At 34.9% G+C, this 18,176-nt stretch overlaps 4 protein-coding genes across 4 annotated transcripts; 1 reads left to right on the top strand and 3 right to left on the bottom strand.

Moving 5' to 3' along the window:
- Positions 1–1,428: 1,428 nt before the first annotated feature.
- Positions 1,429–1,977, bottom strand: LOC130495839 (probable E3 ubiquitin-protein ligase RHB1A). Its single transcript, XM_056987377.1, has one exon. It carries the CDS (start codon positions 1,975–1,977, stop codon positions 1,429–1,431), a length of 549 nt encoding a protein of 182 aa, XP_056843357.1.
- A 5,764-nt stretch (positions 1,978–7,741) lies between these two features.
- LOC130495840 (probable E3 ubiquitin-protein ligase RHB1A) lies at positions 7,742–8,290 on the bottom strand. Its single transcript, XM_056987378.1, has one exon. The coding sequence runs from the start codon at positions 8,288–8,290 to the stop codon at positions 7,742–7,744; it is 549 nt and encodes a 182-aa protein (XP_056843358.1).
- Positions 8,291–8,357: 67 nt separating this feature from the next.
- On the top strand, positions 8,358–12,466 carry LOC130495841 (uncharacterized). The gene is made up of 3 exons (XM_056987379.1): positions 8,358–8,379; positions 8,685–8,776; positions 10,247–12,466. Exons 1-3 carry the CDS (start codon positions 8,358–8,360, stop codon positions 10,955–10,957), a joined length of 825 nt encoding a protein of 274 aa, XP_056843359.1. The 3' UTR covers positions 10,958–12,466.
- Positions 12,467–12,768: 302 nt separating this feature from the next.
- LOC130495842 (probable E3 ubiquitin-protein ligase RHB1A) lies at positions 12,769–13,317 on the bottom strand. The gene has a single exon (XM_056987380.1). It carries the CDS (start codon positions 13,315–13,317, stop codon positions 12,769–12,771), a length of 549 nt encoding a protein of 182 aa, XP_056843360.1.
- Between the last annotated feature and the right edge of the window lie 4,859 nt (positions 13,318–18,176).

The following is an 18,176-nucleotide window of genomic DNA, read 5'->3' on the forward strand; positions in this document are numbered from 1 at the left end:
AATAGAGTAAGTCATCTTCTGGCAAGGCTCACTCGTTGGAAACTTGCTACAATGCATGGTTTGTCTACAGAAGCGGGAAACTGTTGTTTCTGGTGAGTTCTTCTTGAACTTTATGACATCTACTTTGTGCCACCATTTAAAAAGCCTTCTCAACTTGCTTAAATTACGATTATATAACCTGCAATCCCCTGAAAGATTCTGCACTTTTATTATATCCTGGAATTTGGATCCGTGTCTTTCTGATGATTAGAGAATATGTTCTGAGAGATTACTCTAATGTGTGGTTTTTAGACGGAAGAACAACTAATCAGCATTTCCCATTACAAAATGGTGCACCAGAGTCTTCATCTGCAGCTACTCTTGCACATAATAATAATACAGTGTACCTTCCAAACTTAGTCTTTTTTTTTGTATACCCCTTCCTTAGAATCACAGAGATCAAAACATCATATGTTTAAAGGGAAACAAAGAAATAGATTTGATTCAGTTTATGTTCTTTCATTCACTTTTGATTCAGACAGTTTTTTTTTGTTTGTGGTTATATTTTCTTGTGTTCTTGACTAGCGTCCCATTAAGTTTCCCAAATTATAACCAAAAGTGTTTCAGTTACTTTAGCTACGTTAAAGGAGCTTTTCAAATTAGTCAAGACTTCCCTATAACTTAATTCCCTCTTCAGCCTCTTGTTTTATTGAACCTGCTTCATTAATAATAGGCTCTCTCTCAATTTTGACTTTTATCCGTATGCTCTATTGGATAATATTTTACAGGAGACACTGACAAGAGGGTGCTACTACTCACTGTCACTGGATAAATGTTCGCTCTCAGGTATTTTGATAACTCTTCTTAAGTGAGAGCATTCAGTATGAAACTTGATGTCGTGGTTTGAGCATTCAGTTGTCTAAGACAGATATATCTTACCTTTTTCTCTGCCTTTTTGCATTTTGCAGACCAGGAACTTTAAATGTTTTTTTTTTTTTTCACTTGATCGTCTCTCTTACCAATACCGTTCTGTCTTTTGCAGTACATAAAAGTAGAAAAAGCTGTTTAACTAGGGAACTGTAAATGATTGCTCAATTTGTCTGATGTTTTACCATTATTCAGGTCTCAATTTGTCTGATGTCTTATGTTTGTGCTCGATTTTCCTTCTATTTTGCTTTTAGAGATTGTGTAACTGATCTATTTTGGTGATCGAATGATAATACAAGTAACAGTATCTTTTCAAGTAAAAGAAACAAAGATTGGTTTCAAAACAGAGAAAAGGAATCTTACAGCATATATCATAAACTGTTACAAACAAGATATTGTATTAATACAAACACACACACAGATGAGAAACACTTAATGAGCCAAGTAACAAGGACATGTAAAAACCCTAATTGCAGTTGAGAGAGATAGGGATCAACAAAAACACACAATGAAGTCCCAATTTTATTCGAAAGGATGGCGGCAGAGAGGGCAAGAGTCATGGCCTCTTCTCTCGATCCATTCAAAAAGACACTCTCTATGAAACTGATGGAAGCAACCGGGGAACAAGCGCATTGGTTTACTCTCGAAATCTTCGAAACATATTGAACACATCTCCTCTCTTTCCAAATACACTTTGCGTGTTGATTTCACAACAACGGTGATGAGCAGTGGTTGCCCCTGCGGCAAGTCTCGCCTTTGAAATTCACCAATAGTACATTCCTTTATGTGCTTTGACAAGTCGTAGTCCTTCAATTTATTGAAGAGGCGCTGGAAGATGTAGCTCGGTGTGAGGTTATCGAAAGCAAGGGAGAGAGTAGAGTCCTTGTGGCGAGGGTCCGGGCAGGAGCCTAGGGTTTCGATGAGAGAAGAACCGTTGGGCTTGTCTTGTAAGAGTATCTCCACGTGGTGAGATTGAAAGATGATAACCTCTGAGGAGTACGAGGAGGAAGATTGAACCCTAGCGGTTACTTGGATATCGAGGAACCTCGATGATGATGATTTAGTATCCATTGTTTTGCTTTATGAGAGAGAGTTAGGGCAAATATCGTTTGTTGTGAGAGACACACGGGAAACTGAGATGAGAAAGTTGAGTAGCTTTGGTATTTATAAGATTTCAAACGTGTTCACTTTCCTTTTTTTCACCTCTGTTTTTTTTTTCCTTTTCACCTCTTTATTGTATCTGTTATTTTGCATATGTTATTTCCTTTTTTTTTTCTTTTTTCTTTTACTGAAACAAATCTCTAACGGTCATTTGACGTTTTATTCTATTTCCTTTTTTTCCGTGTTGGTCAAGTATCTCAGGTTCAATGGTTGTTGTTTTTTCTTGATTGTTTAGGATGTGAATCATTAATTATACCAAAGTTTTGACCAAATTAATTTGTGCTATCTATTGTTTACTTTTAAGATGGTACTGCTGATGAAAGAGACGGTGAGTTTCTTCGTCCTGTTGCAACTGTAGCTGTGAGAGATGATGAAAATCAAGAGGAGCAGGTGAGGGTAACTTTATATGTTATCCTGTCTATTGCAAGTTTTTATATGTCTGAACATATGACATAAGCTTTATCCGAGAAGTTGTAGCTATAACTGAGAGTATCTCTGATGTTGTAGCTATAAGGGATTCCTTGAGCTTCTCGCCAGATTCAAGCAGAGAAAAAGTTGTGGACATCTGTTGAGATCTTTTGCCTTTTTCTGTTTACGGTGTACCTCACTTGGGGGTTAGAACAGGATTGGTTTTATTCTTAATAGTTGAAAGATTAAGTATGGGATACAAACTTAATGGCTACGATGTTAGTTAGAGTATTGCATTCTTGCTACAATGCATACTTGTCTACTGAAGCAGGCAATCAATGGAAGAAACTCAAAGATGCTGAGAAAGAGTTCTTTCAATTTTGAAATATTGAATGTTTCTTTTTTTGTCTTTGAAATTGATTGTTTTTGGATTTGTTCATGTCTTTTTAAGATCGTCTTCTTTGGACTTTACCAGTAAATATGAATGCAATTATTTTCACGTTTTTTTTTAAATTAGTCTGCACAATGTATTTGTATGATTGGTCTCTTAACGGTTATGGCAGCTCATTTCTGACGCTTTATTAACGGGACAGCGTCCAGTGAGATCTTGCAACAACAAAACCAATATCTTCACACATCGTTTTTTGTGTTCGATTCTCGGTAGCATATAAAATATATACAAATGCAATACTAGCAGAAGTTTTGCTGTAGCACAAAGGTTAAAACTTCATTCTCAATGAGATGAACTTTCCGGGTTCGAAGCCCGGCAGCGGATTTATTTTTTCGTCAACATTTTGTTTGTTTTAAAAATACCGTCCCGGTGTTACTGCGTCTCCTCGTTATCTCTTCTACAACAAAACAGTGACTAGAGAAGAAGTCTCCTCGTTATCTCTTCTACAACAAAACAGTGACTAGAGAAGAAAGCTTTGAGATTATGGAGAAAGTTCGATTTTGTGTTCGATTCTCGGTAGTCATATTAAATATATACAAATGTAAAACAAGCAGAAGTTCTGCTGTAGCACAAAGGTTAAAACTTCATTCTCAATGAGCTGAAATTTTCGGGTTCGAAGTCCGGCAGCAGATTAATTTTTCGTCAACATTTTGTTTGTTTTAAAAATACCGTCGCGGTGTTACTGCGTTTCCTCGTTATCTCTTCTACTACAGAACGGTGACTAGAGAAGAAATCTTCAAGATTATGGAGAAAGTTTGATTTTGTGTTTGATTCTCGGTAGTCATATAAAATACAAGGTAGTAGTTTATGCAAAATTATCATTAATTGCAAAAAAAAGCAACATAAAGTATTTAATTTGAGGGGTTTAGGATAAACAATAAATTGGTTAATTTTCTGAAGACAAGTAATAAGGAAAGCTTATAAGTTCATTTATTTATATAAAACAAATTATTTAATTATCTGAAGAGAAGTTAATTTAATTTGAATGAAAGAAACTGAAATTGGTGAAGAAATGGACGAAGATATTAATAGATTGGGGCGGTTTAGAAGAAAGAACCATTTGATTTGACTTGAAAAAAATGAAAACGAGAAATGGAGGAAAATAGCCCTTTAATCCCCTAGACTATATTTGCGAAGTGATTTTGTCATGTGTCATTTCTACAATCAATTTCACAAAACAAATATGACATGGTTAATGAAATTGATGACATGGCTTCCAAAAAATATTACTTGGATAATTTTATTTAATGTTGATTTATATTTTTGGCAAACTTATTAGAATATTGTAATAATTCATATATTACATTTAGTATTGATATTTATTTTTGGCAAATATTTTTAAAATATGGTAATAGCTTATGCATCATCTATAAAATAAATATATTCATATATAACATTTCAAATTTCAAAATATTATTATTTTATAAAATTATACAATTTGTATTACTAAAACTTTCAAAAATTTCTACAATTTAAAAAAAAATATAGAAGTTAGGTTACTTAGATCTATCATCTCTCGTAGTTGATCGCTATAGGAACGCCATAGATTTTGATTCGGAAGCTACATTCTGAATTTAGATTTTGATCTTGAAGTTAGGTTACTTAGATTTATCATCTCTCGTAGTTGATCGCTATAGACGCCATAGATTTTGATTCGGAAGCTACATTCTGAATTTAGATTTTGATCTTGAAGTTAGGTTACTTAGATTTTGCCATGTACACTGTTTTCCAATGATTCTGGAGTTAGATATTAATTGCGCTCTACATTGCCTACCATAGATTTTGATTCTGAAGTTAAATTCTTGCACCATACTCGTATCTCTCTTCAGCTTAGTTAGATTCTGAAGTTACTTATTTAGCTTGTTGCTCTTTGCAGGGGATCTAAAGAACGTAATCAGGAAGTCAGATGATGTCGTTGAGTTTCGAGACTGACGAAGTGAAGACCAGGATTTACCGTGAGCTTCTGATATCATCGATGAGGAAGACGGGTAAAGAAGAAGATGATGCGCTTTTTAGTCGCTATGAAACCTATTTAGCCAACTTTTTCACGAAAGAAGAGATGCAAAAGAAAGAGGAAGATCTCATCAAAGTGGAGGATCGTATGGGCAAGAGAGAGAAATCACATCTTCAACAAGTTGGTCTTCTGTGTAAAGGATCCCGCTAGATTGAGGGGTTATGAGAGATACTCCAAAAGGTGCGCAGCAGAGAGAGAAGAAACAGCAAAGAAGCCAAGATTCACCGACACAAAGATTGAAAAGCTCTGTAAACCAACTAACAAGAAGAAAGAGAAGGCAAAGAAGAAGAAGAAAGAGAAGGCGAAGAAGGAAGATTTTGTGGTGACAGTTGCTTATGCTGAAGCTGAATAGACTGATATTGATGAGGTGGTGACAGGGATCTCTGAAGAGGCGAAGAAGAAAGAATTGGTGGCTACAGAGAAGGTATACACTGAAACTGAAGGTATACCTTCTCTGTAGCCACCAATTCTTTCTTCTTCGTTTCTACACTGAAACTGAAGGTATACCTTAAAAATAAGAATATTATATAATAAATAAATTTGAATTATTGGATGAAGATAAAAATAAAATAAATCTGCACAATATTCTCACCCAATCAATTTACGCCATGTGACAAAACTAGCATGCATAGAATTTTATTAACATGTTAAAATTTCCTAACGGATGTTGAATTCAATATCTCAACACCTTCATTGCAGGTATTCTAACAGTTGAAACTCAATTTCAACATTCCAATAGTGAGTGGTCTGAAAGACAGGAAACTAAAATGTGAATCGAAAGTGAGTTTCCTTGATAAGGTTTGGTAGTTGATTAGGTTTGGTATTTATAAAGATTAATAAACTTGTATGTGTGTTCACTTTCCTTTTTACATATTTTTATTTCCGTTTTCACCTCTTTTAATTTTTAATGGTCACTAAATTACGTTTATTGGTTGACATATATTTTAAGGATCTTGTAAGTCTAAACTAGATTATATAGTGTTATTGTATATATAATTTTAAATATATATCATCAGAATCATGTTTTATTGGTCTTGATTATCTATAAATTCTAATTTAAATTAGGTTATTCAATTATACAAATTTAATAATTTATTTGATTTCATATTGGATTTGAATGGATTTGTATAGATTTTTTTGTAAAAAAAATACAAAAACTCAAATCTAAGGAAAGCTTGGATTTATAAACACTAATTAAAATTTATAGGTTAGATTAATTTGAAAATCTATATATTTTATTTGGATTTGTAAATGCTATATGAATTTCTAAATTTATAACAGTCATTTAGTGTTCTATTATATTTCCGTTTTTCCGTGCTGGTCAAGTATCTCAGGTTCATTAGTTTTCTTTTTTCTTGATTGTGCCGGTTAGGACGTGGATCACTATTAGGGGTGGGCAAAAAAATCAAACCGAACCGAACCGAACCAACCAAACCAAAGTTAAACCGAACCAAACCAAACCGTGCTCTTTATGTAACCCAATTGGTTTATGTTTTACTCAACCCGGACGGTTTGGATTGGTTTGGGTTTAAACCGAACCAAACCGAACCAAACCGATAATCCAATATATATATGTAAAAATATATATGATATATATATATATATGTTAATACAACTAACCCGAAAAGAGTAGCTGAGAGATTACTCTAATGTGTGGTTTTTAGACGGAAGAACAACTAATCAGCATTTCCCATTACAAAATGGAGCACCAGAGTCTTCATCTGCAGCTACTCTTGCACATAATAATAATACAGTGTACCTTCCAAACTTAGTCTTTTTTTTTGTATACCCCTTCCTTAGAATCACAGAGATCAAAACATCATATGTTTAAAGGGAAACAAAGAAATAGATTTGATTCAGTTTATGTTCTTTCATTCACTTTTGATTCAGACAGTTTTTTTTTGTTTGTGGTTATATTTTCTTGTGTTCTTGACTAGCGTCCCATTAAGTTTCCCAAATTATAACCAAAAGTGTTTCAGTTACTTTAGCTACGTTAAAGGAGCTTTTCAAATTAGTCAAGACTTCCCTATAACTTAATTCCCTCTTCAGCCTCTTGTTTTATTGAACCTGCTTCATTAATAATAGGCTCTCTCTCAATTTTGACTTTTATCCGTATGCTCTATTGGATAATATTTTACAGGAGACACTGACAAGAGGGTGCTACTACTCACTGTCACTGGATAAATGTTCGCTCTCAGGTATTTTGATAACTCTTCTTAAGTGAGAGCATTCAGTATGAAACTTGATGTCGTGGTTTGAGCATTCAGTTGTCTAAGACAGATATATCTTACCTTTTTCTCTGCCTTTTTGCATTTTGCAGACCAGGAACTTTAAATGTTTTTTTTTTTTTTCACTTGATCGTCTCTCTTACCAATACCGTTCTGTCTTTTGCAGTACATAAAAGTAGAAAAAGCTGTTTAACTAGGGAACTGTAAATGATTGCTCAATTTGTCTGATGTTTTACCATTATTCAGGTCTCAATTTGTCTGATGTCTTATGTTTGTGCTCGATTTTCCTTCTATTTTGCTTTTAGAGATTGTGTAACTGATCTATTTTGGTGATCGAATGATAATACAAGTAACAGTATCTTTTCAAGTAAAAGAAACAAAGATTGGTTTCAAAACAGAGAAAAGGAATCTTACAGCATATATCATAAACTGTTACAAACAAGATATTGTATTAATACAAACACACACACAGATGAGAAACACTTAATGAGCCAAGTAACAAGGACATGTAAAAACCCTAATTGCAGTTGAGAGAGATAGGGATCAACAAAAACACACAATGAAGTCCCAATTTTATTCGAAAGGATGGCGGCAGAGAGGGCAAGAGTCATGGCCTCTTCTCTCGATCCATTCAAAAAGACACTCTCTATGAAACTGATGGAAGCAACCGGGGAACAAGCGCATTGGTTTACTCTCGAAATCTTCGAAACATATTGAACACATCTCCTCTCTTTCCAAATACACTTTGCGTGTTGATTTCACAACAACGGTGATGAGCAGTGGTTGCCCCTGCGGCAAGTCTCGCCTTTGAAATTCACCAATAGTACATTCCTTTATGTGCTTTGACAAGTCGTAGTCCTTCAATTTATTGAAGAGGCGCTGGAAGATGTAGCTCGGTGTGAGGTTATCGAAAGCAAGGGAGAGAGTAGAGTCCTTGTGGCGAGGGTCCGGGCAGGAGCCTAGGGTTTCGATGAGAGAAGAACCGTTGGGCTTGTCTTGTAAGAGTATCTCCACGTGGTGAGATTGAAAGATGATAACCTCTGAGGAGTACGAGGAGGAAGATTGAACCCTAGCGGTTACTTGGATATCGAGGAACCTCGATGATGATGATTTAGTATCCATTGTTTTGCTTTATGAGAGAGAGTTAGGGCAAATATCGTTTGTTGTGAGAGACACACGGGAAACTGAGATGAGAAAGTTGAGTAGCTTTGGTATTTATAAGATTTCAAACGTGTTCACTTTCCTTTTTTTCACCTCTGTTTTTTTTTTCCTTTTCACCTCTTTATTGTATCTGTTATTTTGCATATGTTATTTCCTTTTTTTTTTCTTTTTTCTTTTATTGAAACAAATCTCTAACGGTCATTTGACGTTTTATTCTATTTCCTCTTTTTCCGTGTTGGTCAAGTATCTCAGGTTCAATGGTTGTTGTTTTTTCTTGATTGTTTAGGATGTGAATCACTAATTATACCAGAGTTTTGACCAAATTAATTTATGCTATCTATTGTTTACTTTTAAGATGGTACTGCTGATGAAAGAGACGGTGAGTTTCTTCGTCCTGTTGCAACTGTAGCTGTGAGAGATGATGAAAATCAAGAGGAGCAGGTGAAGGTAACTTTATATGTTATCCTGTCTATTGCAAGTTTTTATATGTCTGAACATAAGACATAAGCTTTATCCGAGAAGTTGTAGCTATAACTGAGAGTATCTCTGATGTTGTAGCTATAAGGGATTCCTTGAGCTTCTCGCCGGATTCAAGCAGACAAAAAGTTGTGGACATCTGTTGAGATCTTTTGCCTTTTTCTGTTTACGGTGTACCTCACTTGGGGGTTAGAACAGGATTGGTTTTATTCTTAATAGTTGAAAGATTAAGTATGGGATACAAACTTAATGGCTACGATGTTAGTTAGAGTATTGCATTCTTGCTACAATGCATACTTGTCTACTGAAGCAGGCAATCAATGGAAGAAACTCAAAGATGCTGAGAAAGAGTTCTTTCAATTTTGAAATATTGAATGTTTCTTTTTTTGTCTTTGAAATTGATTGTTTTTGGATTTGTTCATGTCTTTTTAAGATCGTCTTCTTTGGACTTTACCAGTAAATATGAATGCAATTATTTTCAAGTTTTTTTAAAATAGTCTGCACAATCTATTTGTATGATTGGTTTCTTAACGGCTATGGCAGCTCATTTCTGACGCTTTATTAACGGGACAGCGTCCAGTGAGATCTTGCAACAACAAAACCAATATCTTCACACATCGTTTTTGTGTTCGATTCTTGGTAGCATATAAAATATATACAAATGTAATACTAGCAGAAGTTCTGCTGTAGCACAAAGGTTAAAATTTCATTCTCAATGAGCTGAACTTTCCGGGTTCGAAGCCCGGCAGCAGATTTATTTTTTCGTCAATTGTTTGTTTTAAAAATACCGCCCCGGTGTTACTGCGTCTCCTCGTTATCTCTTTTACAACAAAACAGTGACTAGAGAAGAAACCTTTAAGATTATAGAGAAAGTTCGATTTTGTATTCGATTCTCGGTAGTCATATAAAATATATACAAATGTAAAACTAGCAGAAGTTCCGCTGTAGCACAAAGGTTAAAACTTCATTCTCAATGAGCTGAAATTTTTGGGTTCGAAATCCGGCAGCGGATTAATTATTCGTCAACATTTTGTTTGTTTTAAAATACCGTCCCGGTGTTACTGCGTCTCATCGTTATCTCTTCTACAACAAAACAGTAACTAGAGAAGAAAGCTTCAAGATTATGGAGAAAGTTCGATTTTGTGTTCGATTCTCGGTAGTCATATAAAATATATACAAATGCAATACTAGTAGAAGTTTCGCTGTGGCACAAAGGTTAAAACTTCATTCTCAATGAGATGAACTTTCCGGGTTTGAAGCCCGGCAGCGGATTTATTTTTTCGTCAACATTTTGTTTGTTTTAAAAATACCGTCCCGGTGTTACTGCTTCTCCTAGTTATCTCTTCTACAACAAAACAGTGACTAGAGAAGAAAGCTTTAAGATTATGGAGAAAGTTCGATTTTGTGTTCGATTCTCGGTAGTCATATTAAATAGAGAAGGTTGAACAGCCAGTTTGTAGAGAAGACAGAAGAGGTGGTGATCATCATAGATTAGGAAGATATGGTGCTGCTGACGAAAGAGACGGTGAGTTTCTTCGTCCTGTTGCAAAACTGAGAATACCATGTGAAGAAGAACAGGTTGCAACTGTAGCTATGAGAGATGATGAAAATCAAGAGGAGCAGGCGAGGGTAAATCTGTTAGCTAGTCCTCTGGTTGCACCTATAGGGATTCAGTTTAGTTCAGCTAGTGTTGGTGGTTGTTCCGGTAGAAAAATGGTTCCCGTCTCAACCAGCGCTGACGTAATGAGTGGTGGGTTACCAGACACAGAGATGCTTAGGAAAAGGATGGAGAATATTGCAGTAGCACATGGTCTTGAAGGGGTTTCTACTGAGTGTGCTAATACGTTGAATGCTGTGTTGGATGTTTATCTGAAGAAGCTTATCAAATCGTGCGTTGATTTGGTCGGAACTCGGTCCACAAATGGAATAGAACAAGGTCTAGTCAAGCGTCAGAGTCAGAAGATGGTTAACGGTGTGCAAATACAAACTCCTGGCAGAGGACAAGATGAGCATTCTGTGTCTCTGGTTGATTTTAGAACCGCTATGGAGTTGAATCCACAACAGCTTGGGGAAGACTGGCCAACACTCTTGGAGAGAATCTCCATACGGTCTTTCGAGGAACACTCACTTCTGAGGTGTGAAAGAAAGTGAAATCATCAGGCAGGCATGCCTGTTGATGGCAGAGATGATGAAGCTATGAGTTTCTGAGCTGGAGAAAGCACGTCATCAGCAGACCTCAGAGAAGGTTAGTAGATTTAATTTTCGAAATGCAACTAATCCCTAAAGAATCTGTATAAAGAAAGATACGTGTTGTAAGAATTAGCAACCTCAAAGAGTTTTGGAGCCTTTGTGTGTATACTACTACTGAGTTTTGGCAAGAGATACTGAGTAAGGTACAAAGTCAAATCATGTAATAGCTAGCTGGCTGCACTTTGCTCTATATGCAACCCTAGTGTTTACAATTCATATCTTAAATAACAAATTTGACATTCCCTTTTTGTTCTCTCATATCAATTGGAAATTTCGTTTATACAGAGTCCACAATGAATTTGCCTCCGTTGTCCATTGTGTCCTGTCTGTTGCAAGTTTCTATATGTTGAAATAAGATTTATTCAAGAATTTGTAGTTTATTCATGTTGACATCTTTTGCCTTTTATGTTTTACGGGGTGCCTCACTTGGGTTAGTACAGGATTGGTTTTATTCTTAATAAGTATGGGATACAAACTTAATGGCTACGATATTAGTTGTTAGAGTATTGGTTTTGTCCTATAAAGGAATGTTGAAGGATATCAATGCTAGAAGAATTTAGCCAATAGTAGTAGTCATCTTCAGACAAGGCTCTCACTCTTTGGAAACTTGCTACAATGCATTGGTTTGTCTACAGAAGCGGGCAACTGTTTCTGGTGAGTTCTTTCTTGAACTTTTATGACATCTAATTTGTGCCACCATTAAAAAGCCTTCTCAACTTGCTTAAATTACGATTATATAACCTGCAATCCCCTAAAAGATTCTGCACTTTTATTATATCCTGGAATTTGGATCTTTCTGATGATTAGAGAATAAGAATACTCTAATGCGTGGTTTTTAGACAGAAGAAAAACTAATCAGTACTTCTCCTTACAAAACGGAGCACCAGAGTCTTCATCTGTATGCTCTATTGGATAGTATTGCAGGAGACACTGACAAGAGGGTGCTACTCACTGACCCTAGACAAAGGTTCGCTTTCAGGTATTTTGATAACTCTTCTTAAGTGAGAGCATTCAGAGTAGTACTAAGCAGAGCATGAAACTCTTTCCTTGTTGCTGAAACTTGATGTCATGGTTTGAGCATTCAGTTGTCTCAGCCAGATATATCTTACCTATGTCTTTGCCTTTTTGCCTTTTGCAGGCCAGGAACATTCAATGTTTTTTTTTTTTTTTTTTTTCACTTAATCGCCTTCCTTACCTATACCGTTCTGTCTTTCGTAGTACATAAAAGTAGAACAAAATGTTTAACTCGGGAACTCTAAATGTTTGCTCAATTTGTCTGGTGATGTTTCAGCATTATTCAGGTCGTAGTTGTTTGACAAAAGCAGTGTGTCCCGTTATGTTTGTGCTCGATTTTCGTTCTATATATGTTTTGTAATTAAAAAGAAAATCTATCTATCCATTATTACTGCAGAGCTGTCTATTTTGCTTTTAGAGATTGTGAAACTGATCTCTTTTGGTGATCGAATGATATAATACAAGTAACAGTATCTTTTGAAGTAAAAGAAACAAGATTGGTTTCAAAACCGAGAAAAGGAGTCTTACTGCATATATCATAAACTGTTTCAAACAAGATATTGTATTAATACAAACACACACAAGATTTAGAAACCCTTAATGAGCCAAGTAAGAAAAAACAAAAAAAGACATGTAAAAACCCTAATTGCAGTTGAGAGAGATACGTATCAGCAAAAACACACAATGAAGTCCCAATTTTATTCGAAAAGATGGCGGCAGAGAGGGCAAGAGTCATGGCCTCTTCTCTCGATCCATTCAAAAAGACACTCTCTATGAAACTGATGGAAGCAACCGGGGAACAAGCGCATTGGTTTACTCTCGAAATCTTCGAAACATATTGAACACATCTCCTCTCTTTCCAAATACACTTTGCGTGTTGATTTCACAACAACGGTGATGAGCAGTGGTTGCCCCTGCGGCAAGTCTCGCCTTTGAAATTCACCAATAGTACATTCCTTTATGTGCTTTGACAAGTCGTAGTCCTTCAATTTATTGAAGAGGCGCTGGAAGATGTAGCTCGGTGTGAGGTTATCGAAAGCAAGGGAGAGAGTAGAGTCCTTGTGGCGAGGGTCCGGGCAGGAGCCTAGGGTTTCGATGAGAGAAGAACCGTTGGGCTTGTCTTGTAAGAGTATCTCCACGTGGTGAGATTGAAAGATGATAACCTCTGAGGAGTACGAGGAGGAAGATTGAACCCTAGCGGTTACTTGGATATCGAGGAACCTCGATGATGATGATTTAGTATCCATTGTTTTGCTTTATGAGAGAGAGTTAGGGCAAATATCGTTTGTTGTGAGAGACACACGGGAAACTGAGATGAGAAAGTTGAGTAGCTTTGGTATTTATAAGATTTCAAACGTGTTCACTTTCCTTTTTTTCACCTCTGTTTTTTTTTTCCTTTTCACCTCTTTATTGTATCTGTTATTTTGCATATGTTATTTCCTTTTTTTTTTCTTTTTTCTTTTATTGAAACAAATCTCTAACGGTCATTTGACGTTTTATTCTATTTCCTCTTTTTCCGTGTTGGTCAAGTATCTCAGGTTCAATGGTTGTTGTTTTTTCTTGATTGTTTAGGATGTGAATCACTAATTATACCAGAGTTTTGACCAAATTAATTTATGCTATCTATTGTTTACTTTTAAGATGGTACTGCTGATGAAAGAGACGGTGAGTTTCTTCGTCCTGTTGCAACTGTAGCTGTGAGAGATGATGAAAATCAAGAGGAGCAGGTGAAGGTAACTTTATATGTTATCCTGTCTATTGCAAGTTTTTATATGTCTGAACATAAGACATAAGCTTTATCCGAGAAGTTGTAGCTATAACTGAGAGTATCTCTGATGTTGTAGCTATAAGGGATTCCTTGAGCTTCTCGCCGGATTCAAGCAGACAAAAAGTTGTGGACATCTGTTGAGATCTTTTGCCTTTTTCTGTTTACGGTGTACCTCACTTGGGGGTTAGAACAGGATTGGTTTTATTCTTAATAGTTGAAAGATTAAGTATGGGATACAAACTTAATGGCTACGATGTTAGTTAGAGTATTGCATTCTTGCTACAATGCATACTTGTCTACTGAAGCAGGCAATCAATGGAAGAAACTCAAAGATGCTGAGAAAGAGTTCTTTCAATTTTGAAATATTGAATGTTTCTTTTTTTGTCTTTGAAATTGATTGTTTTTGGATTTGTTCATGTCTTTTTAAGATCGTCTTCTTTGGACTTTACCAGTAAATATGAATGCAATTATTTTCACGTTTTTTTTAAATTAGTCTGCACAATGTATTTGTATGATTGGTCTCTTAACGGTTATGGCAGCTCATTTCTGACGCTTTATTAACGGGACAGCGTCCAGTGAGATCTTGCAACAACAAAACCAATATCTTCACACATCGTTTTTTGTGTTCGATTCTCGGTAGCATATAAAATATATACAAATGTAATATTAGCAGAAGTTCTGCTGTAGCACAAATGTTAAATTTTCATTCTGAATGAGCTGAACTTTCCGGGTTCGAAGCCCGGCAGCGGATTTATTTTTTCGTCAATTGTTTGTTTTAAAAATACCGCCTCGGTGTTACTGCGTCTTCTCGTTATCTCTTTTACAACAAAACAGTGACTAGAGAAAAAAGCTTTAAGATTATGGAGAAAGTTCGATTTTGTATTCGATTCTCGGTAGTCATATAAAATATATACAAATGTAAAACTAGCAGAAGTTTCGCTGTAGCACAAAGGTCAAAATTTCATTCTCAATGAGTTGAAATTTTCGGGTTCGAAGTCCGGCAGCGGATTAATTATTCGTCAACATTTTGTTTGTTTTAAAATACCGTCCCGGTGTTACTGCGTCTCATCGTTATCTTTTCTACAACAAAACAGTGGCTAGAGAAGAAAGCTTCAAGATTATGGAGAAAGTTCGATTTTGTGTTCGATTCTCGGTAGTCATATAAAATATATACAAATGCAATACTAGCAGAAGTTTCGCTGTAGCACAAAGGTTAAAACTTCATTCTCAATGAGATGAACTTTCCGGGTTCGAAGCCTGGCAGCGGATTTATTTTTTCGTCAACATTTTGTTTGTTTTAAAAATACCGTCCCGGTGTTACTGCGTCTCCTCGTTATCTCTTCTACAACAAAACAGTGACTAGAGAAGAAAGCTTCAAGATTATGGAGAAAGTTCGATTTTGTGTTCGATTCTCGGTAGTCATATAAAATATATACAAATGCAATACTAGCAGAAGTTTCGCTGTAGCACAAAGGTTAAAACTTCATTCTCAATGAGATGAACTTTCCGAGTTCGAAGCCCGGCAGCGGATTTATTTTTTCGTCAACATTTTGTTTGTTTTAAAAATACCGTCCCGGTGTTACTGCGTCTCCTCGTTATCTCTTCTACAACAAAACAGTGACTAGAGAAGAAAGTTTTGAGATTATGGAGAAAGTTCGATTTTGTGTTTGATTCTCGGTAGTCATATAAAATACAAGGTAGTAGTTTATGCAAAATTATCATTAATTGCAAAAAAAAGCAACAGAAAGTATTTAATTTGAGGGGTTTATGATAAACAATAAATTGGTTAATTTTCTGAAGACAAGTAATAAGGAAAGCTTATAAGTTCATTTATTTATATAAAACAAATTATTTAATTATCTGAAGAGAAGTTAATTTAATTTGAATGAAAGAAACTGAAATTGGTGAAGAAATGGACGAAGATATTAATAGATTGGGCGGTTTAGAAGAAAGAACCATTTGATTTGACTTGAAAAAAATGAAAACGAGAAATGGAGGAAAATAGCCCTTTAATCCCTTAGACTATATTTGCGAAGTGATTTTGCCATGTGTCATCTCTACAATCAATTTCACAAAACAAATATGACATGGTTAATGAAATTGATGACATGGCTTCCAAAAAATATTACTTGGATAATTTTATTTAATGTTGATTTATATTTTTGGCAAACTTATTAGAATATTGTAATAATTCATATATTACATTTAGTATTGATATTTATTTTTGGAAAATATTTTTAAAATATGGTAATAGCTTATGCATCATCTATAAAATAAATATATTCATATATAACATTTCAAATTTCAAAATATTATTATTTTATAAAATTATACAATTTGTATTACTAATGCTTTCAAAAATTTCTACAATTTAAAAAAAAATATAGAAGTTAGGTTACTTAGATCTATCATCTCTCGTAGTTGATCGCTATAGGAACGCCATAGATTTTGATTCGGAAGCTACATTCTGAATTTAGATTTTGATCTTGAAGTTAGGTTACTTAGATTTATCATCTCTCGTAGTTGATCGCTATAGACGCCATAGATTTTGATTCGGAAGCTACATTCTGAATTTAGATTTTGATCTTGAAGTTAGATTACTTAGATTTTGCCATGTACACTGTTTTCCAATGATTCTGGAGTTAGATATTGATTGCGCTCTACATTGCCTACCATAGATTTTGATTCTGAAGTTAAATTCTTGCACCATACTCGTATCTCTCTTCAGCTTAGTTAGATTCTGAAGTTACTTATTTAGCTTGTTGCTCTTTGCAGGGGATCTAAAGAACGTAATCAGGAAGTCAGATGATGTCGTTGAGTTTCGAGACTGACGAAGTGAAGACCAGGATTTACCGTGAGCTTCTGATATCGTCGATGAGGAAGACGGGTAAAGAAGAAGAAGATGCGCTTTTTAGTCGCTATGAAACCTATTTAGCCAACTTTTTCATGAAAGAAGAGATGCAAAAGAAAGAGGAAGATCTCATCAAAGTGGAGGATCGTATGGGCAAGAGAGAGAAATCACATCTTCAACAAGTTGGTCTTCTGTGTAAAGGATCCCGCTAGATTGAGGGGTTATGAGAGATACTCCAAAAGATGTGCAGCAGAGAGAGAAGAAACATCAAAGAAGCCAAGACTCACCGACACTGAGATTGAAAAGCTCTGTAAACCAACTAACAAGAAGAAAGAGAAGGCAAAGAAGAAGAAGAAAGAGAAGGCGAAGAAGGAAGATTTTATGGTGACAGTTGCTTATGCTGAAGCTGAATAGACCGATATTGATGAGGTGGTGACAGGAATCTCTGAAGAGACGAAGAAGAAAGAATTGGTGGCTACAGAGAAGGTATACACTGAAACTAAAGGTATACCTTCTCTGTAGCCACCAATTCTTTCTTCTTCGTTTCTACACTGAAACTGAAGGTATACCTTATAAATAAGAATATTATATAATAAATAAATTTGAATTATTGGATGAAGATAAAAATAAAATAAATCTGCACAATATTCTCACCCAATCAATTTGCGCCATGTGACAAAACTAGCATGCATAGAATTTTATTAACATGTTAAAATTTCCTAATGGATGTTGAATTCAATATCTCAACACCTTCATTGCATGTATTCTAACAGTTGAAACTCAATTTCAACATTCCAATAGTGAGTGATCTGAAAGACAGGAAACTAAAATGTGAATCGAAAGTGAGTTTCCTTGATAAGGTTTGGTAGTTGATTAGGTTTGGTATTTATAAAGATTAATAAACTTGTATGTGTGTTCACTTTCCTTTTTACATATTTTTATTTCCGTTTTCACCTCTTTTAATTTTTAACGGTCACTAAATTACGTTTATTGGTTGACATATATTTTAAGGATCTTGTAAGTCTAAACTAGATTATATAGTGTTATTGTATATATAATTTTTAAATATATATCATCAGAATCGTGTTTTATTGGTCTTGATTATCTATAAATTCTAATTTAAATTAGGTTATTCAATTATACAAATTTAATAATTTATTTGATTTCATATTGGATTTGAATAGATTTGTATAGATTTTTTTGTAAAAAAAATACAAAAACTCAAATCTAAGGAAAGCTTGGATTTATAAACACTAATTAAAATTTATAGGTTAGATTAATTTGAAAATCTATATATTTTATTTGGATTTGTAAATGCTATATGAATTTCTAAATTTATAACAGTCATTTAGTGTTCTATTATATTTCCCTTTTTCCGTGCTGGTCAAGTATCTCAGGTTCATTAGTTTTCTTTTTTCTTGATTGTGCCGGTTAGGACGTGGATCACTATTAGGGGTAGGCAAAAAAATCAAACTGAACCGAACCGA

Source organism: Raphanus sativus, chromosome 6 (assembly GCF_000801105.2).
Source record: "Raphanus sativus cultivar WK10039 chromosome 6, ASM80110v3, whole genome shotgun sequence".
Classification (NCBI taxonomy): Eukaryota; Viridiplantae; Streptophyta; class Magnoliopsida; order Brassicales; family Brassicaceae; genus Raphanus; species Raphanus sativus.

What these genes read in the sequence shown, in the direction of transcription:
- LOC130495842 (XM_056987380.1), bottom strand. Translation starts at nt 13,317, where the DNA reads ATGGATACTAAATCATCATCATCGAGGTTCCTCGATATCCAAGTAACC.
- LOC130495839 (XM_056987377.1), bottom strand. Translation starts at nt 1,977, where the DNA reads ATGGATACTAAATCATCATCATCGAGGTTCCTCGATATCCAAGTAACC.
- LOC130495840 (XM_056987378.1), bottom strand. Translation starts at nt 8,290, where the DNA reads ATGGATACTAAATCATCATCATCGAGGTTCCTCGATATCCAAGTAACC.
- LOC130495841 (XM_056987379.1), top strand. Translation starts at nt 8,358, where the DNA reads ATGAGAAAGTTGAGTAGCTTTG. An exon ending in GAGAAAGTTGAGTAGCTTTG is followed by an intron (nt 8,380 to 8,684) that starts GTATTTATAAGA and finishes TTTACTTTTAAG; the next exon opens with ATGGTACTGCTGATGAAAGA. An exon ending in ATCAAGAGGAGCAGGTGAAG is followed by an intron (nt 8,777 to 10,246) that starts GTAACTTTATAT and finishes TAAATAGAGAAG; the next exon opens with GTTGAACAGCCAGTTTGTAG.